General features: G+C 48.5%; 1 protein-coding gene across 4 annotated transcripts in view; it reads right to left on the bottom strand.

Annotated features, from left to right (window-relative positions):
• Positions 1–18,699, bottom strand: part of PRPF3 (pre-mRNA processing factor 3) — a 73,773-nt gene that overhangs the window by 23,608 nt on the left and 31,466 nt on the right. For all 4 annotated transcript variants that reach the window (XR_003853091.1, XR_003853092.1, XM_029581005.1 and 1 more), the window contains exons 6-11: positions 17,822–18,036; positions 17,215–17,521; positions 16,725–16,891; positions 6,654–6,736; positions 6,171–6,314; positions 4,997–5,096 (exon numbers count right to left, since the gene is read on the bottom strand). Coding sequence is in view for 2 of the 4 variants with exons in the window: in XM_029581005.1 (XP_029436865.1) it covers positions 4,997–5,096; positions 6,171–6,314; positions 6,654–6,736; positions 16,725–16,891; positions 17,215–17,521; positions 17,822–18,036 (1,016 nt within the window). In the remaining 2 variants the exon portion in view is untranslated. The remainder of the gene's footprint in view (positions 1–4,996; positions 5,097–6,170; positions 6,315–6,653; positions 6,737–16,724; positions 16,892–17,214; positions 17,522–17,821; positions 18,037–18,699) is intronic.

Genomic DNA, 18,699 nt, shown 5'->3' on the forward strand with positions numbered 1-18,699 from the left:
CAGATGTGCCGGCCACTGCTGAACGAGCACGTCTATGCCCTCTGATCCGACCTCCCTTCTGCGACTGAAAAACCAATCTGTTTTTTCATTTGCTGGAGTCATCATGAGGTCCACTACTAGTGTGCCCCACCTTGCCTGCAGCAAGGCGAATACTTCAGCTGACAACTCCCAATCCCCAGGATCCAGACAGTGTCTCTGCTGAGGAAGTCCGCCTACACATTGTCCACTCCAGCCACATGAGAAGCAGCTATTCTCACCAAATGTTTCTCTGCCCAAACAATTCTTGTGCCTCTAGCACCACCAGACGACCCTTCGTGCTGTCCTGCCAATTGATGTACGCCACTGTCGTCGTATTCTCAGACAGATATGTCCCAGATGAGTGAAAGAAACGCTAACAAGGCACACCGCCCTGGTTTCCAGCCGATCGATACCAAGTTGCCTCCCCCAGCAACCACTGACCTTGGGCTGATTTGCCCTGACAAATCGCCCCCCAGCCCAAGAGGCCAACATCCGTGGTCACCAACACCCAGTCGGGTATTTCAAAATCCATTCCTTTTTCAGACTGTGCAGAGACAGCTACCAAGAAAGACTGGACCTGACATCTTCCAGCAATGGTAAAGGAAGCCGAAATTCTTCCGACAGCGGATTCCAATGGGATAACAGAGCCCCCTGCAGAGAATGCATGTGAGCAAAGGCCAAGGCACTAAATCCAGCTTAGGTGCCATGGAACCCAGCACCTGCAGGTAATCCCAGACCATGGACACTAACAGGTTCAAGCAGCCAAAGAACCTGACCCTGAAACTTGAGTACTCTCTCCATAGTCAGAAACACCTTCCCTAGACAGGTGTCAAAGCGAGCTCCTAGATATTTCAAGGATTGGGTCGGGCCCAGATAACTTTTCGCGAGGTTCGTTACTCAGCCCAAAGACTCCAGACACCGCATTACCCGCTGGATCGAGTAAGCACACCTCACCTCCGACTTTCCCATATCAGCCAATTGTCCAGGTACGGGTGGACCAGGATACCTTCCCTCCTGAAAGCCACCACCACAACCACCATCACTTTTGTGAAGGTGCATGGTGCTGTCGCCAACCCAAAAGGCAACAGCTCAAAATTGAAAGTGTTCCCCCAATACCATGAACCTCAAACTTCTGGTGGTCAGCTGAAATGGGGATAACACATTGAGGCTTCTGACAAGTCCTATGCCAGAAACTCAACTTTGCGAACCGCCGCTATCCCCATGCGCAACGTCTCCATCCAAAAGTGCAGTATCCGGGTCGCACTGACCTTCTGCAGATCGAGAATAAGTCAAAAGGTCCCTTCCTTTTTGGGCACCATGAAGTACACAGAATAACAACCCTGTCCCCTTTCCAGGGGAGAAACTGGAACAATGGTGCGCAGTGGTCAGACATGAGCTTGGTCCACTCCTCGTAAAAGAGGGCCAGCCTCCCTCCAATAGTCTCTGGAGAATGGACACACACGACTTCATTGCCCGATCTTGTTTCCGCCTCCACCTTGAGATCCACTGTCCCTCGAGGGCCTGCGCTGGGCTCGAAAGGACTGCTGTCAGCCAGAACTCTGCTTTGAGGCCAATGGTGCCTTACTCCTGCCAGCGCGAAAACTCCTCGCCTCCCGAAATCGAGAACGTGGAGAAAAACACTTCTTGGGGCTCTTCTTATCCTCAGGCAACTTATTACCTCTCGACTCCCCCAGTTGCTTTATGAGCTGCTCCAGATCCTCTCCAAACAGCAGCTTCCCCTTAAAGGGTATGTTAGACAGCTGGGCCTTAGACCACATATCTGCTGAACAATTTCGCAACCACAAGAGCCTCCTCGCAGCTACCGCAGATACCATGCTCCTGGCGGATGTCTGAATCAAGTTGGACAGGGTATCCTTCATATAGGCTGCTCCCACTTCCAAGCGACTCGCTTGGGCCGCCTCCATGGTCATTCTCGACCTCTTATCGTGTTCCTTCTGAATCCAGCACAAACCGGCTCTCTGCATCAGACTCCCACAAACCGCCATATGCAGAGCCGAAAATTCAAACAGCCTTTTAAAGAGGATTTCCAGTTTCTGATCCTAAATATCCTTCAAGGCCGCTGCACCTGCCACCGGAATGTTAGTCTTCTTGGAAACCGTGGATACCACTGCATCCACCTTGGGGATAATTCCACAACTCCAGGGCCTGCTTCAGCAAGGGATATAATTTGGCCATAGCTCTGGCTACCTTCAAGCCCACCTCAGGAGATTCCCAATCCCGATCCACCAACTTCTTCACCAACAGTAAAGCCTTAGGGAGACTCCGCAATCCCTCCAGGACTGGGTTCACTCCCTCATTGTCTGATACTCCTGAGCGACCTTAATCCCCAGCTCCTCCAGAACCCTGGGGGATCAGCGGTTCCAACTCCTCCCCCTGTGGAACAAGTGACCACACGAGGATTGTCCCTGTCCGCCGCCGGAATCTCATCCAGGTCCTGCATAGGATCCCCTCTCCAGCACTGATAGGATCCTGACCCAGATCCTGTAATGGATTCAGCAATGCACCAGTAGGGTCATTGCCTGGATCCACCTCTATCTGCTCTGGATCAACTGTCTCAGACGTGTCCTCCTCCACCGCGGACCTCTTGGGACCCAAAAGTCTCAGGAAACTTCCTGATTCCGCCTGCTTAGGTTTCTTTGCCAAGCAGGTCTTCCTATGAAAAAACCGCTTGATCCCAGCTCCCTTCCTGACCAAATAGGCCTGTTGCATCAAAAGGACAAAATCCGGAAAAAAAAAAAAAAGATTCCAAATTCGAAGAAGGGTCCGGATCTGCAACTCCCTGCGCCTGTTCTCTCGCCCTGCCATCAGCAGGGTTCTTGTTCTTCAGGAAAAAGCATGGGAGGGGAGTCCCTGAAACGGCAGCCTGACTCCCAGCACATTTGCACATAATGCCCGTTGGTTCCTCAGACACCCCCCCCCCCCCCCCCCCCGGGCCTCCAAAACCTGCCCCGCTGAAACCAGCTCCTACTGCTACTCGGGACGCCGGAGGTCCCTGCCCCCTGGAGACATTCCCTGCAAAGCACAACCAAATCGAGGTGAGAGCCTTGAGCTGCAGCAAACTTACCCACGCAGAGCAGGAAGTGCCATGCCGGCAAAAAAAAGTGGCCTAAAAATAAACCCTGCCTGCGAGCACTAGGCGGCTCTGTCCAGGTGCTGAACAAGCACTCCCAGCCCCAACACACACAGCAATTCGACCCAGCTCACCTCGAGCTGCTTCTCAGCAGCAATACTGAACTCAGCCGCTGGAGCACAAGCTAAAGCTGCTCTGTTTTTCTTTACAAAGCAATTAAAGGGACACACACACAGAAGGGAAAGAAAAACTGACATACTTCCCTGCTTCTGCAAAGAAAGCTTAGCCCAGGCCAGCGACAGAGTCCCAGAGGGGATGAGGGAACCGGAACCACTGGCTATCACCCCCCCCAACCCCACCAAAGATAAGGGCAGAGCTATTCCAGGGATCACTAAACCCCTGCTTGCCCTGCCTCTACCTGAGGGATGGCCCACGAAGGAACCTAACAACTTGGGGAGCAGAACATTTTTTTTTTCTCACTAAAATATATATGGTTGTTTTGGGTTTTTTTTTAAAACTCCAGACTGCACCCTCTGTTAGGTAGCAGTGTCCCAAAGTTTTTATTCTCTGCCTCCACCTGCTGGTAGGGATGCATAAACCCACTCATCTAGATTGATCCAGGATATGAACAGGAACATTAAAACATTCTAAAGTTAGCCTATAGAAACAAATTATGCATCATAACACTAAAGGAAGCAATCACAATTAGATAAGCATATCTACTAGAATCAAAAAGACATTTAATGCTCTTCTAAAGCCTTTTCAGACAGTACCAATATATTCAAATTGGCACACATACTATATATTTAATAATTGTCTATTTACTCACAAAATTATGCAGGTCTCAAATCCCACAACCTAGTTTGAACATCAACCCAGACTATCATCCGTTTTCTTGAAAAAGGGCATTATCAGGTGTTCACAAAGTAGAAAATTACCTCCATTTCCTGCCTCACCCAATCAATGACATCATCTACAGCACAGGCAGGGATGGCCAACTAGCAACTAGTCAGCAGCACTAACTTGATGGGTCCTAGGAGGACCGGCTAACACAGCTGGTATTGAGGAGGAGGAAACACTGCACCCCCCCCCCCCCGCCTCCCAAGCTGGCCGCAAGCTCCAAGGGGGGGGAACACCCTCCTGACCCCAGAATACTCTTTAGCCAGGAGACAGTCTTTGCCCTATAGTTCCTGCCTCTGCCAGTCCCCAGGATACAAGTTAACAGGACAATTAGGCCTTCTAGCACAAGTTAGAAAGCCCTTAAAGGGGCAAAACCCCAAACATATAAGTAAAGCAAAAATCTGTTTCATGGTTTAAATGGTGACACTGGCCCTGTCAGAAGAAAAAAACAGAGGCAGGGATGCCAGCAGGAGAGCTGCTGACTTGATGAACAGAAAACAAACAGAATAAGAGGGGATGGGGTGTTCAGAGGCTGGCAGAGACAGGTGAAAAATACTGGTGGGGATAGAGTAGGTGGAAGACTGCTGGAGACAGGATGGGAGATGCAGAGAGAGGGAAAGACAATGACGGGGAGAGGGTAGGATACTGAGAGAGAGACAATAGTAGGGACTAGGGTTGAGAGAGCTGGCCCTTGATTGGTTTCCTCAAAGGGTGAGGAGTTCTGCTACCATGCATTCCGGTTTCGTGGCTCTTGGTGTGTGAAAGGTTGGCCACCTCTGGCCCAGTGATTCCTGACGCCTCAGCACAGGTTCCATACTTGTTCGGAGGGAAGAGAGACACCCTCCCAGTGAGCCAAGTTCAATCCTTCTTAAAATATGAGATCTGTGTTGATCAAGTACAGTTTAGCATGCATGAATTTGGTCTGCTTTTAACCTGGATTCTAAATCAGAAAAGAAAGTTGTTTTTTTCTTTTGGCAGGCGACCTACTTTTGTCTCTTTGCCATCTGAGCTCTAACGTGAGCTTCCACTTTTGTGGGATCCTGAACAGCCTCGGTCCCCAAAACCCGCATCAAGTTAGATATTCGCACTGAAAGAGCAAAAAAGTCTCATTAGATCCAGGTGCAAAAATAAAAAGGTTTATGTGGGTCTAGATCAGTATTGCAGTAACAATCTTAATACATTTTGCTCACAAGTCATGATCAAAATTTATCCTCAATGGACAGCGTGCTCAACAAATGAATGAACATTGCAACAGCATTTGTATGATGATGCTAACAAATTTATAACTTATAAGAAGAATTGGGGAATTATTTTTTTTTTTTTTACAATTAAACACAAGATGGGTCATTTTTATAGAACTAGCTATTTTTTTTTTAAACATTACAAGACATACAAGAAAGCAAAGGGAAGAGACGATTCTGATGCTTGGATATAATCAGAAACTAAGGCAAGTATCACCCCCCCCCCCCCCCCTTTCTAGACTTAGCTTTTAGAAACCAGGGTGAAATTTGAACCCGGGTCTCCACTAGTCACAGTCCAGTGAAGTAACTCACTGTACCACAAAGAGCTTCTGTGATTGTAAATGGCATGAGCAAGAAAGGGTCCAGGGTCACAATAAACCAAAGCTCCATAGATTTTTTTCTACATTTCAAAAGAATTTTTTTTTTACACACTAAAAAATGCCTTAGCTTTACAGTTTAATAAAAGGAAACTGAATAAAGCCAAATTGACTAAGAAATAAGAAAAGGAACCAAAAAACCACCTAACTCTGACTAACTCCCAAAACAAACTTACCACACAGCCCAGACTGTAGGTTTGGCACCCCCACCATCTCTGCTGGAGACAGGAATACTGCCAGACTGTAGGTGGCACCATTCTATTCATAGGCGGAGCGTTATGGTAACTGCTCTGTCTCCATCTGCTAGAGGGGGGGGGGCCAAACCCAGGAGTCTGGACTGATCCGGGTACGTACAGGGAACAGGATTTAAAGATTCATGAGAAATTTCCTTCTCCTTCTGCCTGAGGACAGCGAGATGCATTATTGCTCCCCGCATCCTGAGCCCCATTTTGTTAAATATTCTAAAACCAAGTTATCTTCGCTAATGTCTGATCACTCACCCGTTCCTGCCCAGTGGAGGCTTGGCACGATAGCCATACCTACCTTTCGGTTCTGGAGGGGGCATGAGGCCCAGTCTGACTTTCTCCTGCATTTCTTTCTGAGCTTCTCTTCGTGTCTGACGCCGTAATTTTTTTTGCTCTTTTTGTGTCAGATAAACGCCCAGAGTCACCGGTGCGTCTGTGTCCACTGCCCGGGGGGGGGGGGGGAGACAAAGAAAAGAATGCTTTACACACATTTTCATCAGATCCCCTCCTCCATGGACTCCAATGTTCATTTGAGCTGCCAGCCTGACCCACTTAGGCCCATGAATTATTGCCATAAATGCTGAACTTTCGCTTGCGAACATTTTATTGAAAGCAGAGGGAACAGCAGACACTATTCCTGGACTGCAACAGGCTGAAACCATGCCCCTTCCATACTTCTGTGCTAGCAGGTGATGCTGGACAGTCAGTGTCAAACCCAACAGCGGGGATCCTTCTAAGTCTTTCGGGTCAACTCGCTGGGCAGGATGGGGATGAGATTTACCTGGTGGGTTTAGCTGTGCCGGATGCTCTACCAGGTTTGTGATGCCAAAGAACTCGTCTCTTTTCAATAATATGTCCACTTTTCTGAAGAAAGAAAGAAAGCAACCGAGTTTTTGTACAACTTAATTCCTGCCATGAAAAGCTTTTAGAGCGCTAAGCAGCTTGATATACAGCTCAGCACAAAGGATGCAACTGTGGTTTTATAAAAAGACCTTTTACAGGCAACAGCTGATTTTACACAAGGGGGGTACTAGCAAGGTCACTTGCACAGCTGTGCCCAGGCTCTCTGTCTAGAAAGATATGAAAATTGGTTCTTACCTGCTAATTTTCGTTCCTGTAATACCACAGATCAGTCCAGAAAAGTGGGTTGTGTATCCCTACCAGCAGGTGGAGTCAGAGAACAATCAGAACTTTGGGCACTGCTACATAACGAGAGCGCCACCTGCAGTCACTCAGTATTGACCTCTACCCAAGCCCATGCTAACAGAACTAAATAACGAAGGGTAGCACCCAACCACATTTCTGGACTACCACTTCGTCGCTGGCAAAAAAGCAGACCGAACAACTGCTAAAAACTGCTGCATGAATCATGTCTGCAAAAAAGGAGCTTAAACAATAAAAAACTTAAGCAGTTCTGACCAAGACAGTCTTTCGGTATCTGAAGAAAGGGGTGGGCCTCTGGACTGATCTGTGGTATTACAGGAACGAAAATTAGCAGGTAAGAACAAATTTTCATTTCCTGAACATACCCAGATCAGACCAGAAAAGTGGGATGTACCCAAGCCAACTTACACTGGGTGGGAACCTGAAAGACCCGCACGAAGCACACTCTCCCCAAAGGACGGTTCATCAGAAGCCTTAATGTCCAATCGGTAATGTTTCGTAAAAGTGTGAATAGACGACCACACCACCACCCTACAGATGTCCTGAGGCGACAGTAACTAACACTTTGCCCAGGAGGTAGCCTGAGCCCTAGTGAAATGAGCTCTGAGACCCAAAGGCACCTGACGCCCTCGGGCTATGTATGCCGCGCAAATGGCTTCCTTAATCCACCGTGATATGGTCGCCTTTGACACTTTTTGTCCCCCTTCTTTGGGCCACCAAAGAGAACGAACAAATGATCAGAACATCTGAAGTCATTGGTAACCTCCAGATACCGCAATAAGGCGAGCCGCACATCCAAAAGATGAAGGTCTCTGTTCTGAGAAGTCTCCTGGGACCAGTTAGAGAACCCCGGAAGCTCCACAGTTTGATTGACTTGAAAGGCTGAAACCACCTTAGGGACAAAGGACGGAACCGTATGTAATGATACTCGATTGTCGTAAATCCGAAGACAAGGATCCCGACAAGACAGCGGCTGCAACTCTGAGATCCAACGGGTCGAGCAAATGGCCACCAAAAACACCGTTTTCAAAGTCAAATCTTTCATGGAAACTCCACGAAGAGGCTCGAAAGGATCATCACACAGAACTCGCAGGACTAAATTCAAACTCCAATCCGGACACACCGAACAGATGGGAGGGCGCAAATGTTTGACCCCCTTAAGAATCTGAGCAATATCCGGATGCGCTACCAGCGAACAGCCATCAAAGTTTCTCTGCAAGGCACCTAGAGCTGCAACTTGTACATGAAGGGAACTGAACGCCAAGCCCTTAGCGAGGCCCTGTTGCAGAAAGTCAAGAACCCGAGGAACATGCACTGCTAAAGGGTCACAGGAACGCTGATGACACCACGTCTCAAAAAGCTTGCAAACTCTCACATAGGCCATAGAGGTGGCTGGACGTCTCGCCTGTAGGAGGGTGGAAATGACTTGTTCTGAATAACCCCTCAAGCGTAAACGTCGCCTCTCAAAAGCCAAGCTGCGAGAGAGAAGCGATCCTCCCGATCCGAAAATATGAGCCCCTGACGGAGCAGGTGTGTTAGATGAGCCAGCTGAAGTGGACCCTCTAGAGCCAAGCGTACCAGATCCGCGAACCACGGACGACGTGGCCACTCCGGCGCCACCAGAATCACTCTTCCCGGGTGCCGCTCTATGCGACGGAGAAGCCGACCTATGAGGGGCCAGGGCGGGAAGGCATACAGCAGAATCCCCGTTGGCCAAGGACACACGAGAGCATCTATGCCCTCCGAGCCCTGTTCTTGGCAACGGCTGAAAAAACGAACTGTTTTTGCATTCGCCTGCATTGCCATCGGATCCAGCTGAGGAGTTCCCCATCTGGAGCAAATGAGATTGCACACCTCGAGAGATAGTTCCCATTCCCCTGGGTCTAGTTGCTGATGGCTGAGATAATCAGCTTGCACATTCTCTACTCCCACGACATGGGATGCGGCAATGCCTGCCAGATGGCGCTCCGCCCAGGTGAACAGAAGACGTGCGTCCTTGCCGGTTGATGTACGCCACCATTGTCGCATTGTCCGAGAAGACTCGCATCATCGCCTGCAGGGCCAGACTTACAGCCCTGGTCTCGAGCCAGTTTATGGACCAGGATCTTTCCATCGCCGACCGGAGCCCTTGGGCGAACCTGTCTGCACACACCGCCCCCCAACCTGAGAGGCTGGCATCAATGGAGATTATCAGCCAATTCAGAGTGTCCAAATCCACTCCCCGTTCCAGATTGTCCAGTGACAGCCACCATGAACAGACTGGCTCTGGATTCCGGAAGTAGAGGCATTGGTAGATGGAATTGCTCTGACACCGGGCTCCAGCAAGACAAAAGCGCACGCTGTAAAGGTCTCAAGTGAGAAAACGCCCAAGGAACAAAGTCCAAGGTTTAGGCCATGGAGCCCAGGACCTAAAGATGATGCCACACTGTGGGATTGTTCCTTCGAAGAAGGGAATGTATTTGTTCCTGCAACTTCCCTATTCGGTCCGCTGCTAGAAACACTTTGCCCAGCAAGGTATCGAATTGGGCTCCGAGATAAATCAACTTCTGAGTGGGTTCCAAGTGACTCTTCTGCACATTGATTACCCAACCTAAGGATCGCAATGTGAACATCACCATGTGCACTGATCTCTCGCAGTCCACCCGAGACTTTGCGTGAATCAACCAATCGTCCAGGTAAGGGTGGACCAAGATTCCCTCCTGATGAAGGAAGGCCACCACCACCATCACCTTGGTGAATGTGCGAGGAGCTGTTGCGAGACCAAATGGGAGGGCTCGAAATTGGAAGTGTCATCCCAAGACCTTGAACCGCAGAAACCTCTGGTGATTCAGCCGGATCGGAATGTGTAAATACGCCTCCGTGAGGTCCAGAGAAGCGAGAAACTCCCCTTTTCGAACCGCAGCCATCACTGTCCTCAGGGTTTCCATACGAAAGAGAGGAACTCGAAGGCAACGATTCACCTTCTGCAGATCGTGGATGGGCCGAAACATGCCCCCCTTCTTGGGGACCATAAAGTACACAGAGTACCAACCTCATCCCTGTTGAGCCTCCGGAACTGGGACAATAGCTTTGAGCTCGAGAAGTCGTCGTAGAGTCACCCGAACCGCCTCTCGCTTGGCACTTGAGGCCACTCCGGACTCCACAAAAACCTCCCGGACCGGGTGCGAGAACTCCAGTTCATACCCATCTTTGATCGCTTCTAAGACCCAGCGGTCTGATGTAATTCTTGCCCATTCCGTGGATAATCTGCCTCAGACAGCTTTGACGACAGAATGGGTGCTCGTGGCTTCATTGGGGGTTTTTATTACTTCTTGCAACAAGATGTTCCAAATTTCTTCCGGGCCGGCGACCCCCTCGAAAGGACTGCTGGCGCCCTGAAGCAGGTTTAGAAGAAGGTGCGGAGAGGAGGAAGTGACGTCACTTCCCATGCCGGGAGGGTTTTAGCGGAGCTCTCTGCCCCCGGAGCGTTTTCAGCAGAAAAAGCCACGAAAAACCCCCCAAATCGCAGCGATTTTTAGCGATTCCAGCAGCGGATACCGGCAGGAGCATGGCACAAAAGAAAAAACTGGTCGACTTTAAAAAGTATTCGTACACTAAGGGAAGTGAAATCCCGGACCCCTCTGATCCCAAAATGGCGGCGGCTGCCGAGACGGAAGACTCAGAGACTGAAGGGATCACCTCTGAGCTCCTGGACTCCGATCAGCCGCTGCGTTTGGAGATGCGCTCATGGTTTATGGAGCTGAGGCGTGACATCAAAGTTTTTAAAACGGAGATCGCAGACACGCTGCAAGAAATACGGGAGGACCATGCGGCTCTAGGCCGGCGGCTGGATGAGGCGGACACGAGGCTTGATGAACAGGAGGAACGCTGGCAGCTGCAACAGACAGAGGTGGCCGGATTGCAATCAGCGCAGATGGATCTAGCGGACAAACTTGAAGACCTGGAGAACAGGTCCAGGCGCTGCAATCTCCGATTCAAAGGCATCCCAGAGACAGAGGAGAACCAGGACTGTGTCCTAATTCAAAAAATATGCTCTTTGATTCTCGGAGGCTTGGAGAATGAAGCTGGTGGCACCCCTGCTGAGCCGCCGGTTGAACGTGCGCATCGGTCTCTGGGTCCCAAGGTTGGGAATCGGCCCCGCGATGTCGTAGTCTGCTTTCACTCATTTGTGTATAAAGAAAAACTTGCAGCTGCAGCCCGGCGTCAGCGTATATGGATTTGGGAAGGCAATGAGATCTCTGTGTATGCTGATTTGGCGGCCAGCACTCTCCGCAAGCGCATTTCCTTCCGCCCAGTCACGTCGGCCCTAACCACTGCCTCTATACGTTATAGATGGCTTTTCCCTTTTAGCTTGTGGTTTCAGGTGGAAGGAAAGTCCTACAAGGTCCGTACGTTGGATGCAGCGGTACAAGCTTTAAAAGAACTGGGACTCCCAGTGGCCCTACCGACGACAACAGCAACAGGATCCTCCCAAGCGAGACCAGCGACGTCGAGATGGCAACGTGTCAACAAAGGAGGCCGCCGGCTTCACAGGAATACCAGTGCAGTCGGGGCGGATGCAACAGCTACCTGAATTTTCTGGAGGGCCTGCTGGTTTTGTTTCTCATGGAACGGTTTTCTTAATAACCATTTCTAAAGTTTTTACTGACTTTGATAGTAATGCTGGGCAATGGAGTGGGTAATTGCAGTTTCAGTTTGCTCTGCTATTAATATAAGTGACATAAAGGGATGCTCCGGGGGGGTGGAGAGAACCGCTCTCGGGCATGGTAACTTCCTCCCTACTTTTCCTGGCGGGTGGGAATCCATCCAGGGTACTCAGGGGATGGGGGGCTGGGGGACTATGCTTCACAGGGTACACATTAACTTCGGGGTACTGAGGTTGCTGGGAATCGACGAGATGCTGGGCTCCTATGCCTCGGGGTATGCTGCGGCCCTATCCTGGGAGGAGCTAGGTCCATCTGGCATATACTGCTTGCCCCCGCAGGTGGTGAGTGGTGAAAGGATTTAAAAGTTATGGCCACAATTACCTTTCTTTCCCTTAATGTTAAGGGTTTAAATTCCGGCAGGAAGAGAAAATTACTATACCAGGAGGCGGAGCGACTTTCAGCCGGGATCTTTTATTTGCAGGAAACCCACCTGCGTAGGAGATATGAGGGCCTATTACGCTCCGATAAATACCCGAAGCAATTTTGGGCTGCAGCGACCCCTGATTCTAAATATTCAGGTGTGGGTATTCTAATTCACAAAGATATTCAATTTGAAGTACAGTCTACCTTTTCTGACCCACAGGGACGATTTTTACTCCTCAATGTTATCATGGGTGGGGAACCTTACGCTTTATGCTCGGTCTATGGTCCCACTTCTCAGGAGGCGGCATTTTATCTTAAGCTGTATGATGTACTGGCAACCCATGCGGTGGGTAGTGTCATTCTGGGTGGGGATTTTAATCTCACGCTGAATCCCCGCTTGGATAATTCGACTGGGTCTAGCGCTGACCCTGCCCTTGCACGGAAGGCTTTAAAGAAGATACTTACTCTTACTTCTGGGGTGGATTTGTGGCGGTCCCGATTTCCCACATCTCGCTGCTACACTTATTTCTCACCCCCACACAACAGTTATTCGCGTTTAGACATGTTCCTGCTTGATAAAACTAAACTTAATGCTGTCCAAACTATAGATATTGAGCCTAAGGTTTGGTCTGACCATGCTCCCATATGGTTCCAACTTGTGGTGGGTCAGTCTGATACTGGCCAACGTTTTTGGCGGCTGAATGATTCTCTGTTGGAAGATGATCTTTTTCAGAAACAGCTGTCTCAAGAAATTCAAGAATATCTTAGCTTAAATGACACAGGGGAGGTGGGAGCTGGGGCGCTATGGGAATGCTTGAAATGTGTTTTACGTGGATCCTGCATAGCGCGGGCAGCTCACGTCAAAAGGTTACGTGAGCGGGAGCGCCAGATTATGTTGACAGAGTTAGCGGGGCAGGAGTTGCGGGGTAAAATTGGGGCTTTAGGCTCCACAAGGTTGGCCCATCAATTGGAAATGGCCCAACAACAATTTTTTGAGGGCGGGAATAAAGCTGGCCGCTACTTAGCTCACAGACTTAAGAGGAAGCAGGCACAGGCTCATATTTCCAAAATCAAGGATGATACGGGGGGCCTCCTCACCGATAACACCGCGATTAGGCATTGTTTTCATAAATTTTATTCAACCTTATATAAAGGGGCAACCGATATACAGGTGGCCTCAGTTGAGGCCTACCTCTCTCGGATACCTTTGCCTCAGCTGACCTCCGCCCAACGACAATTTCTCGATAAAGATATTACGGCCCTTGAATTGGAAGAAGCTATTAATTCACTGAAGGTGGGAAAATCGCCCGGTCTCGATGGGTTCACCCCCCGATTTTATTGAAGTTTTTTAACTCCATGCGGACAGGGTCTACCTTGCCTGCCCAGACAAATACGGCTGGGATTACTCTGTTGGCCAAACCTGGCCGGGACCCTTCTATTTGCGGGTCGTATAGGTCCATTTCCCTGCTGAACATTGATGTGAAGCTCCTCGCCAAGATCTTGGCAAATAGATTAAATTGTTTTATTCCTCAATTGATAGGGGTTGACCAGGCTGGATTTATTCCAGGTCGAACTACTGCGGACAATGTACACAAAATTATAGATACTATATGGTACGCCCAAAAACATAGGATCCCGGCGGTGGCTTTGTCCATTGACGCGGATAAGGCATTTGACCGCGTGCATTGGCCTTATTTTTTTTACACCTTGGAAACTATGGGTTTTGGCGCCTCGTATTTGCAATGGTTGGGTCAGCTGTATAATTCCCCCCGGGCTTGTTTGAAGATTAATGGTGGTTATTCTGCCCCCTTTGAGGTGGGTAGGGGGACTCGGCAGGGGTGCCCACTCTCTCCTCTCCTGTTTGCTATCTTTTTAGAGCCCTTTGCTATCCATATCCGTAGCAATACCAATATAGCCGGAGTGACCGTGGGGGATATTACCACAAAAATTTCTTTGTATGCGGATGACATTGTTCACGCTTACTGACCCAGCCAATTCCCTTGATTGTGTAATTGAAGAGATGGAGAACTTTGGGCGGGTGTCCGGCTTCACGGTTAATTGGGATAAATCGGAGGTTCTTAATATTAACCTACACCCCCGTTCGGTTAGTCTCCTCCAGGAGTTGTTTCCTTTTAAATGGGCCAAAACCCAAATTAAATACTTAGGGATTCAATTAAGTGCCACTCAGGACCTGATTACCATTAATTATAACCCCCTATGGTGTAAACTATCTAAGGACATGGAGGAATGGAGCCGCTACCAGATTTCGTGGCTGGGAAGGATGGCTGTTTTTTAAGATGAATATTCTGCCGAAGTTGTTGTATCTTTTTCAGACCCTTCCTGTCCTGGTCTCTGTATCCATGTTAAAACAGTGGCAAAGGCGTTGTATGAATTTTATATGGGCGGGACGTCGACCACGGGTGGCGCGGCGAGTCCTTCATCAGCCAAGGTGTACAGGAGGTTTGGGAGTGCCGGATCTTATTCGCTACTTTCGTGCTGCTCAGTTTAAAAAAATAGTGGATTTGCATCTAACTAGACGTCAAAAGCAATGGGTGCTTCTTAACCAGGAACTTATCGGGGATATACCACTTAGTAGTTTTATTTGGCAACCTAAACACACATGGCTGGTGGACCTGGATTCCGTGTTGCCCCCTTCTACACTTATGTTGTTTCGGTTATGGCACCGGTACGGTGCTTCCTTAGTGGGTACTAGGGCATATCATGTCAATACGCATATTCACTTTAATAAGGATTTTCGCCCGGGCTTTGAGAGTGCAGCTTTTTCAGACTGGAAGAGAAGGGGCATTAGGATATGGGGTCATGTTTGGGGCTCCTCCTCTTTGCGCCCTTTTGCTGATCTCCAGCGGGTTTATGACTTACCGGAGTCGGCCAGATACTCCTATGCTCAATTAGTGCACTTTGCTAAGTCTAACCTACTCGCTGCACATTTGGCCCAGGGTGAGTCGGATTTTGAAAAACTGTGTGAAAGGGCGCATGGTTGTACTCGAATTTTATCCTGGCTGTATCGAATGTTAGGGTTGCAGGATACCACTATTTTCCCCTTCCAGAGGGCTTGGGAGCAGGACCTCCAGGTTAGCTGGTCCCCCCAAACTTGGAAATCAATATTTCAGCGGCTCGGCAGGGGATATATTGCGGCTTCTCTTATTGAAAACTCCTATAAGCTGCTATATCGCTGGTACAGGTGTCCTTCCCAATTACATAAATATACTCCTCTTTATCCAGATACATGCTGGCGAGGCTGTGCGGAGGAAGGCACATTTTTCCACATGTGGTGGGCCTGTTCCCGTGTCCAGGGGGTTTGGGGGCAGGTGCATCAATGGCTCTGTGCAATCTTTCCTGCCATGCCTGTTTTTACTCCTGCATCTGGGCTATTGGGTCAGGCGATTTCTGGAATGTCGCAACCATCTAATCAGTTAGCCCAGTATGTCTTCACAGCCAGCCGCTGTGAGATTGTGGAAATCCCCTTCCCCTCCTACAATTGAGGACATTCAGAGTAAAGTCCGGAAGATTTATAGGTTATCTCATATTACAGCTTATAAAAATAAGAGAGTGTCCCATTTCGAGCGAACTTGGCTTCCCTACCAAAAATGGTATACCAAGGTGTCGGGGGCAATGGTGACCTGAATTGTGTTTTGACCCCGGAGTGGCTCAAATCTCGATCTGTCGGTCCAGGATATATTGAGCTGATTTCTTGCATTTTTATGGCATATGCCTCAGTTGATTATCTCCTTGATCTTTGTCTTTGTGTACATGTGAAGCAACGGGGGGAGGGGGGGGATGGGTATAATAGTCAAATGAACCACGTATAGACGGTGGGAGGGGAAGGCCTGTATGGATTATGTTGTACTATGTTACTGTTTACCATATTAGGTACAGGCTGTTCCCTGTGTTAATTCCATTTACGAGTGCATAATATGTGTACACTTGCATGTGAAGTTTGGATTGTACATGCTTGTTGGTTCAATAAAAATCTTGAATACAAAAAAAAAAAGAAGAAGGTGCGGAGTATTTACCCGCTCTGAAGTGGTGAGAGTCCCAAAACCTAATTCGAGGAGGGAAGACTTTCTTAGAAGATCTTTTATCTTCCAGCAACCGATTGCCCTAATTCAAACTAACTAAATAAAAAAATATAACTAAAGACTGCAGGATTGCATCTGTACCACTCGCTGGAGTCAGAGAAATACTGAGGGACTGCAGGTGGCGCTCTCATTATGTAGCAGTGCCCAAAGTTCTAATTGTTCTGATGCCACCTGCTGGTAGGGATACACAACCCACTTTTCTGGACTGATCTGGAGATGTTCAGGAACAGGTTTCTACCATCCAAAAGTAATTTTGCACTATTAATGGAAGTTTGAAGCTCCTGGAGTATTCACCTCTCCCATGCAAAGCGATTAGTAAATGAATGTAAAATAAACAGTTTAATGATAGCAAGTCTGCTCTGTAGCTATAACAAACACTGAAAACTGAACTTGCAGAGTTTGGGAAAAAAGAAAATAATGGAGCCCTGAAAAATGATGCCATATTTTCACTCCGCACAGAGGTTATCCAATATAAAAAGAGGCGTTCTGAGGAATCACAAAGTATAAAGATGATCTTACAGCTCTAGCCCATTGGGGATAATGTAAGAATCCCACCACTCAATCTCAGGTATCTCCCCCTCCAGTAACTCCTTCTTGGGGGTGATGAGAGCCAGCTTGGTGGATGCATGGATCCCAGTCTTCTTGGCAGCTTGGGAGATCTCAGCCTGCAGCTTTTCAAGTTGAGCCTGAGCAGAAAGAGAAAGGCAGAGTATGACGTGCCCAGCCCCATCAGGCTCAGGAAAGCTCCCACCTTCCCCCTCTTTTTTTTTCTATACTGATTTTGGACCTGCTCCTCCCTCTGCCTCACCATTTACAGAGCCAACTCCTGAGCCAGTAACCTAATCAATCAGTAAGTCCAGCATTCTAACAAGGCTGCTATAATCAAAAGCAAAGCACAACTATTACATCTCAAAATGTGTAACCTTTAGCATTCAGGTTTCAGATTTTAAACACCCAGACGTCGTGCACTGCATCTGCACCTCACAAACAGGCAAATAAATGAGGTTACCTTTGTTCGCAGCCTCTGTGCGATCTTCTCAAATTTGCCCTTGTCATGAAATTTGAATGTTCGTTTCTGGCGCTGTGCGGGGGCGATGGAAACTCGGGGGTCGAAGAAAGTGTTGGACTCCAGATCTTCTGAGGGTTTCTCCTTCAGCTGCTGCTTAAACTGTTCCCTCTTCACCGCCCGGATGTTGGCCTTCAAGGTTGGCATGCGATGGGTTAATTCAACTTCTTTCCCCGTGGCATCCACAGTCCGGCCTTGGTCATCCAGAATCAGGGGTGTGGGTTTGGTCTGATCTTTCAGCTCTACCTTTCTGTTAGAAATAAAAGCACACCGTCTGTCTCTCCCGCTCTTTCCCCAACAGTAAAAAGCACTTTGGAAATCCAGCATTAAATTGTAAATAAAGATGGCAGTTTTCAAAACTCATTTGCCACGGAAGTCTGGGAGATACTTATTCCCAAGGAAACTGCCTGCTGTGATCATTGCAAGTCGTAGAAAGATATGAAACAAAGCAGTACGTCACTCCCCCCCAGCATGGAGATCCCTGTTACCCGACGCATACACAGTGGGGGGGGGACAGAAATAATAAAACCAGAAAAAGGTTTGTACTCACGGAGGTGCAATTCCCATGGCATGCAAGTTGGCCAGGCCCACCATGTTGGTGTTGCCAATGAGTCCTGGTTTTAGTGCCAGCTGAGCCTGGATCCGGGACTGCAAGTCCGCAGCTTTCCTTGCCTTTTCTATGGCATCGTTGATGAAGGTGGCTGCCTGCGAAGGCTGGATGGTGCTTCCTATGGGGGGACGCTCAGACTGCACGGAGGAAACTCTCTGCAGCAAAACCAAGAGAGCATCAAACTTCCATCGGTTAACTTGAAATCAGTAAAACGTATCCACCCAGGTATCTGCTACAAATTTTTACATTTCTCATAAGAATTCTGTTTGAGTATCCCAGATATAAAAAAAAATGTATAATATGCCCCAAAATTTGGCCATGTTATAACACCTAATGTAACATAACATAGTATTGATGGCAGAAAAAGGAAAATTGGTTCTTACCTGCTAATTTTCGTTCATGATCAGTCCAGACAAGTGGGGTTTATGCATCCCTACCAGCAGATGGAGGCAGAGAATAAAAACTTTGAGGCACTGCTACATAACCAAGAGCGCCACCTGCAGTCCCCTCAGTATTGACCTGTACCCAAGCCAAAGATGGACTCTAAACCCCTCTACAGGGCGAACCAGCACAACGGGTTGGAACCCGCTGCACTGGAGTCTTGCATAAAACCAGAAAAACAAAAAAAAACCCATAAGCACAAACTGTACCAATTCTTTGAGAAAAGTTAAATCCACTATTAGGAACTTCAGTCTTTCGGCAGCAACGGGGAGGGTTCCTGGACTGATCTGCAGTATTATAGTAACAAAAATTAACAAGAAAACCAATTTTCCTTTCCTGTTCATACCCAGATCAGTCTAGACAAGTGGGATCTACAC

Source organism: Rhinatrema bivittatum, chromosome 16 (assembly GCF_901001135.1).
Source record: "Rhinatrema bivittatum chromosome 16, aRhiBiv1.1, whole genome shotgun sequence".
In the NCBI taxonomy this organism is placed as follows: domain Eukaryota; kingdom Metazoa; phylum Chordata; class Amphibia; order Gymnophiona; family Rhinatrematidae; genus Rhinatrema; species Rhinatrema bivittatum.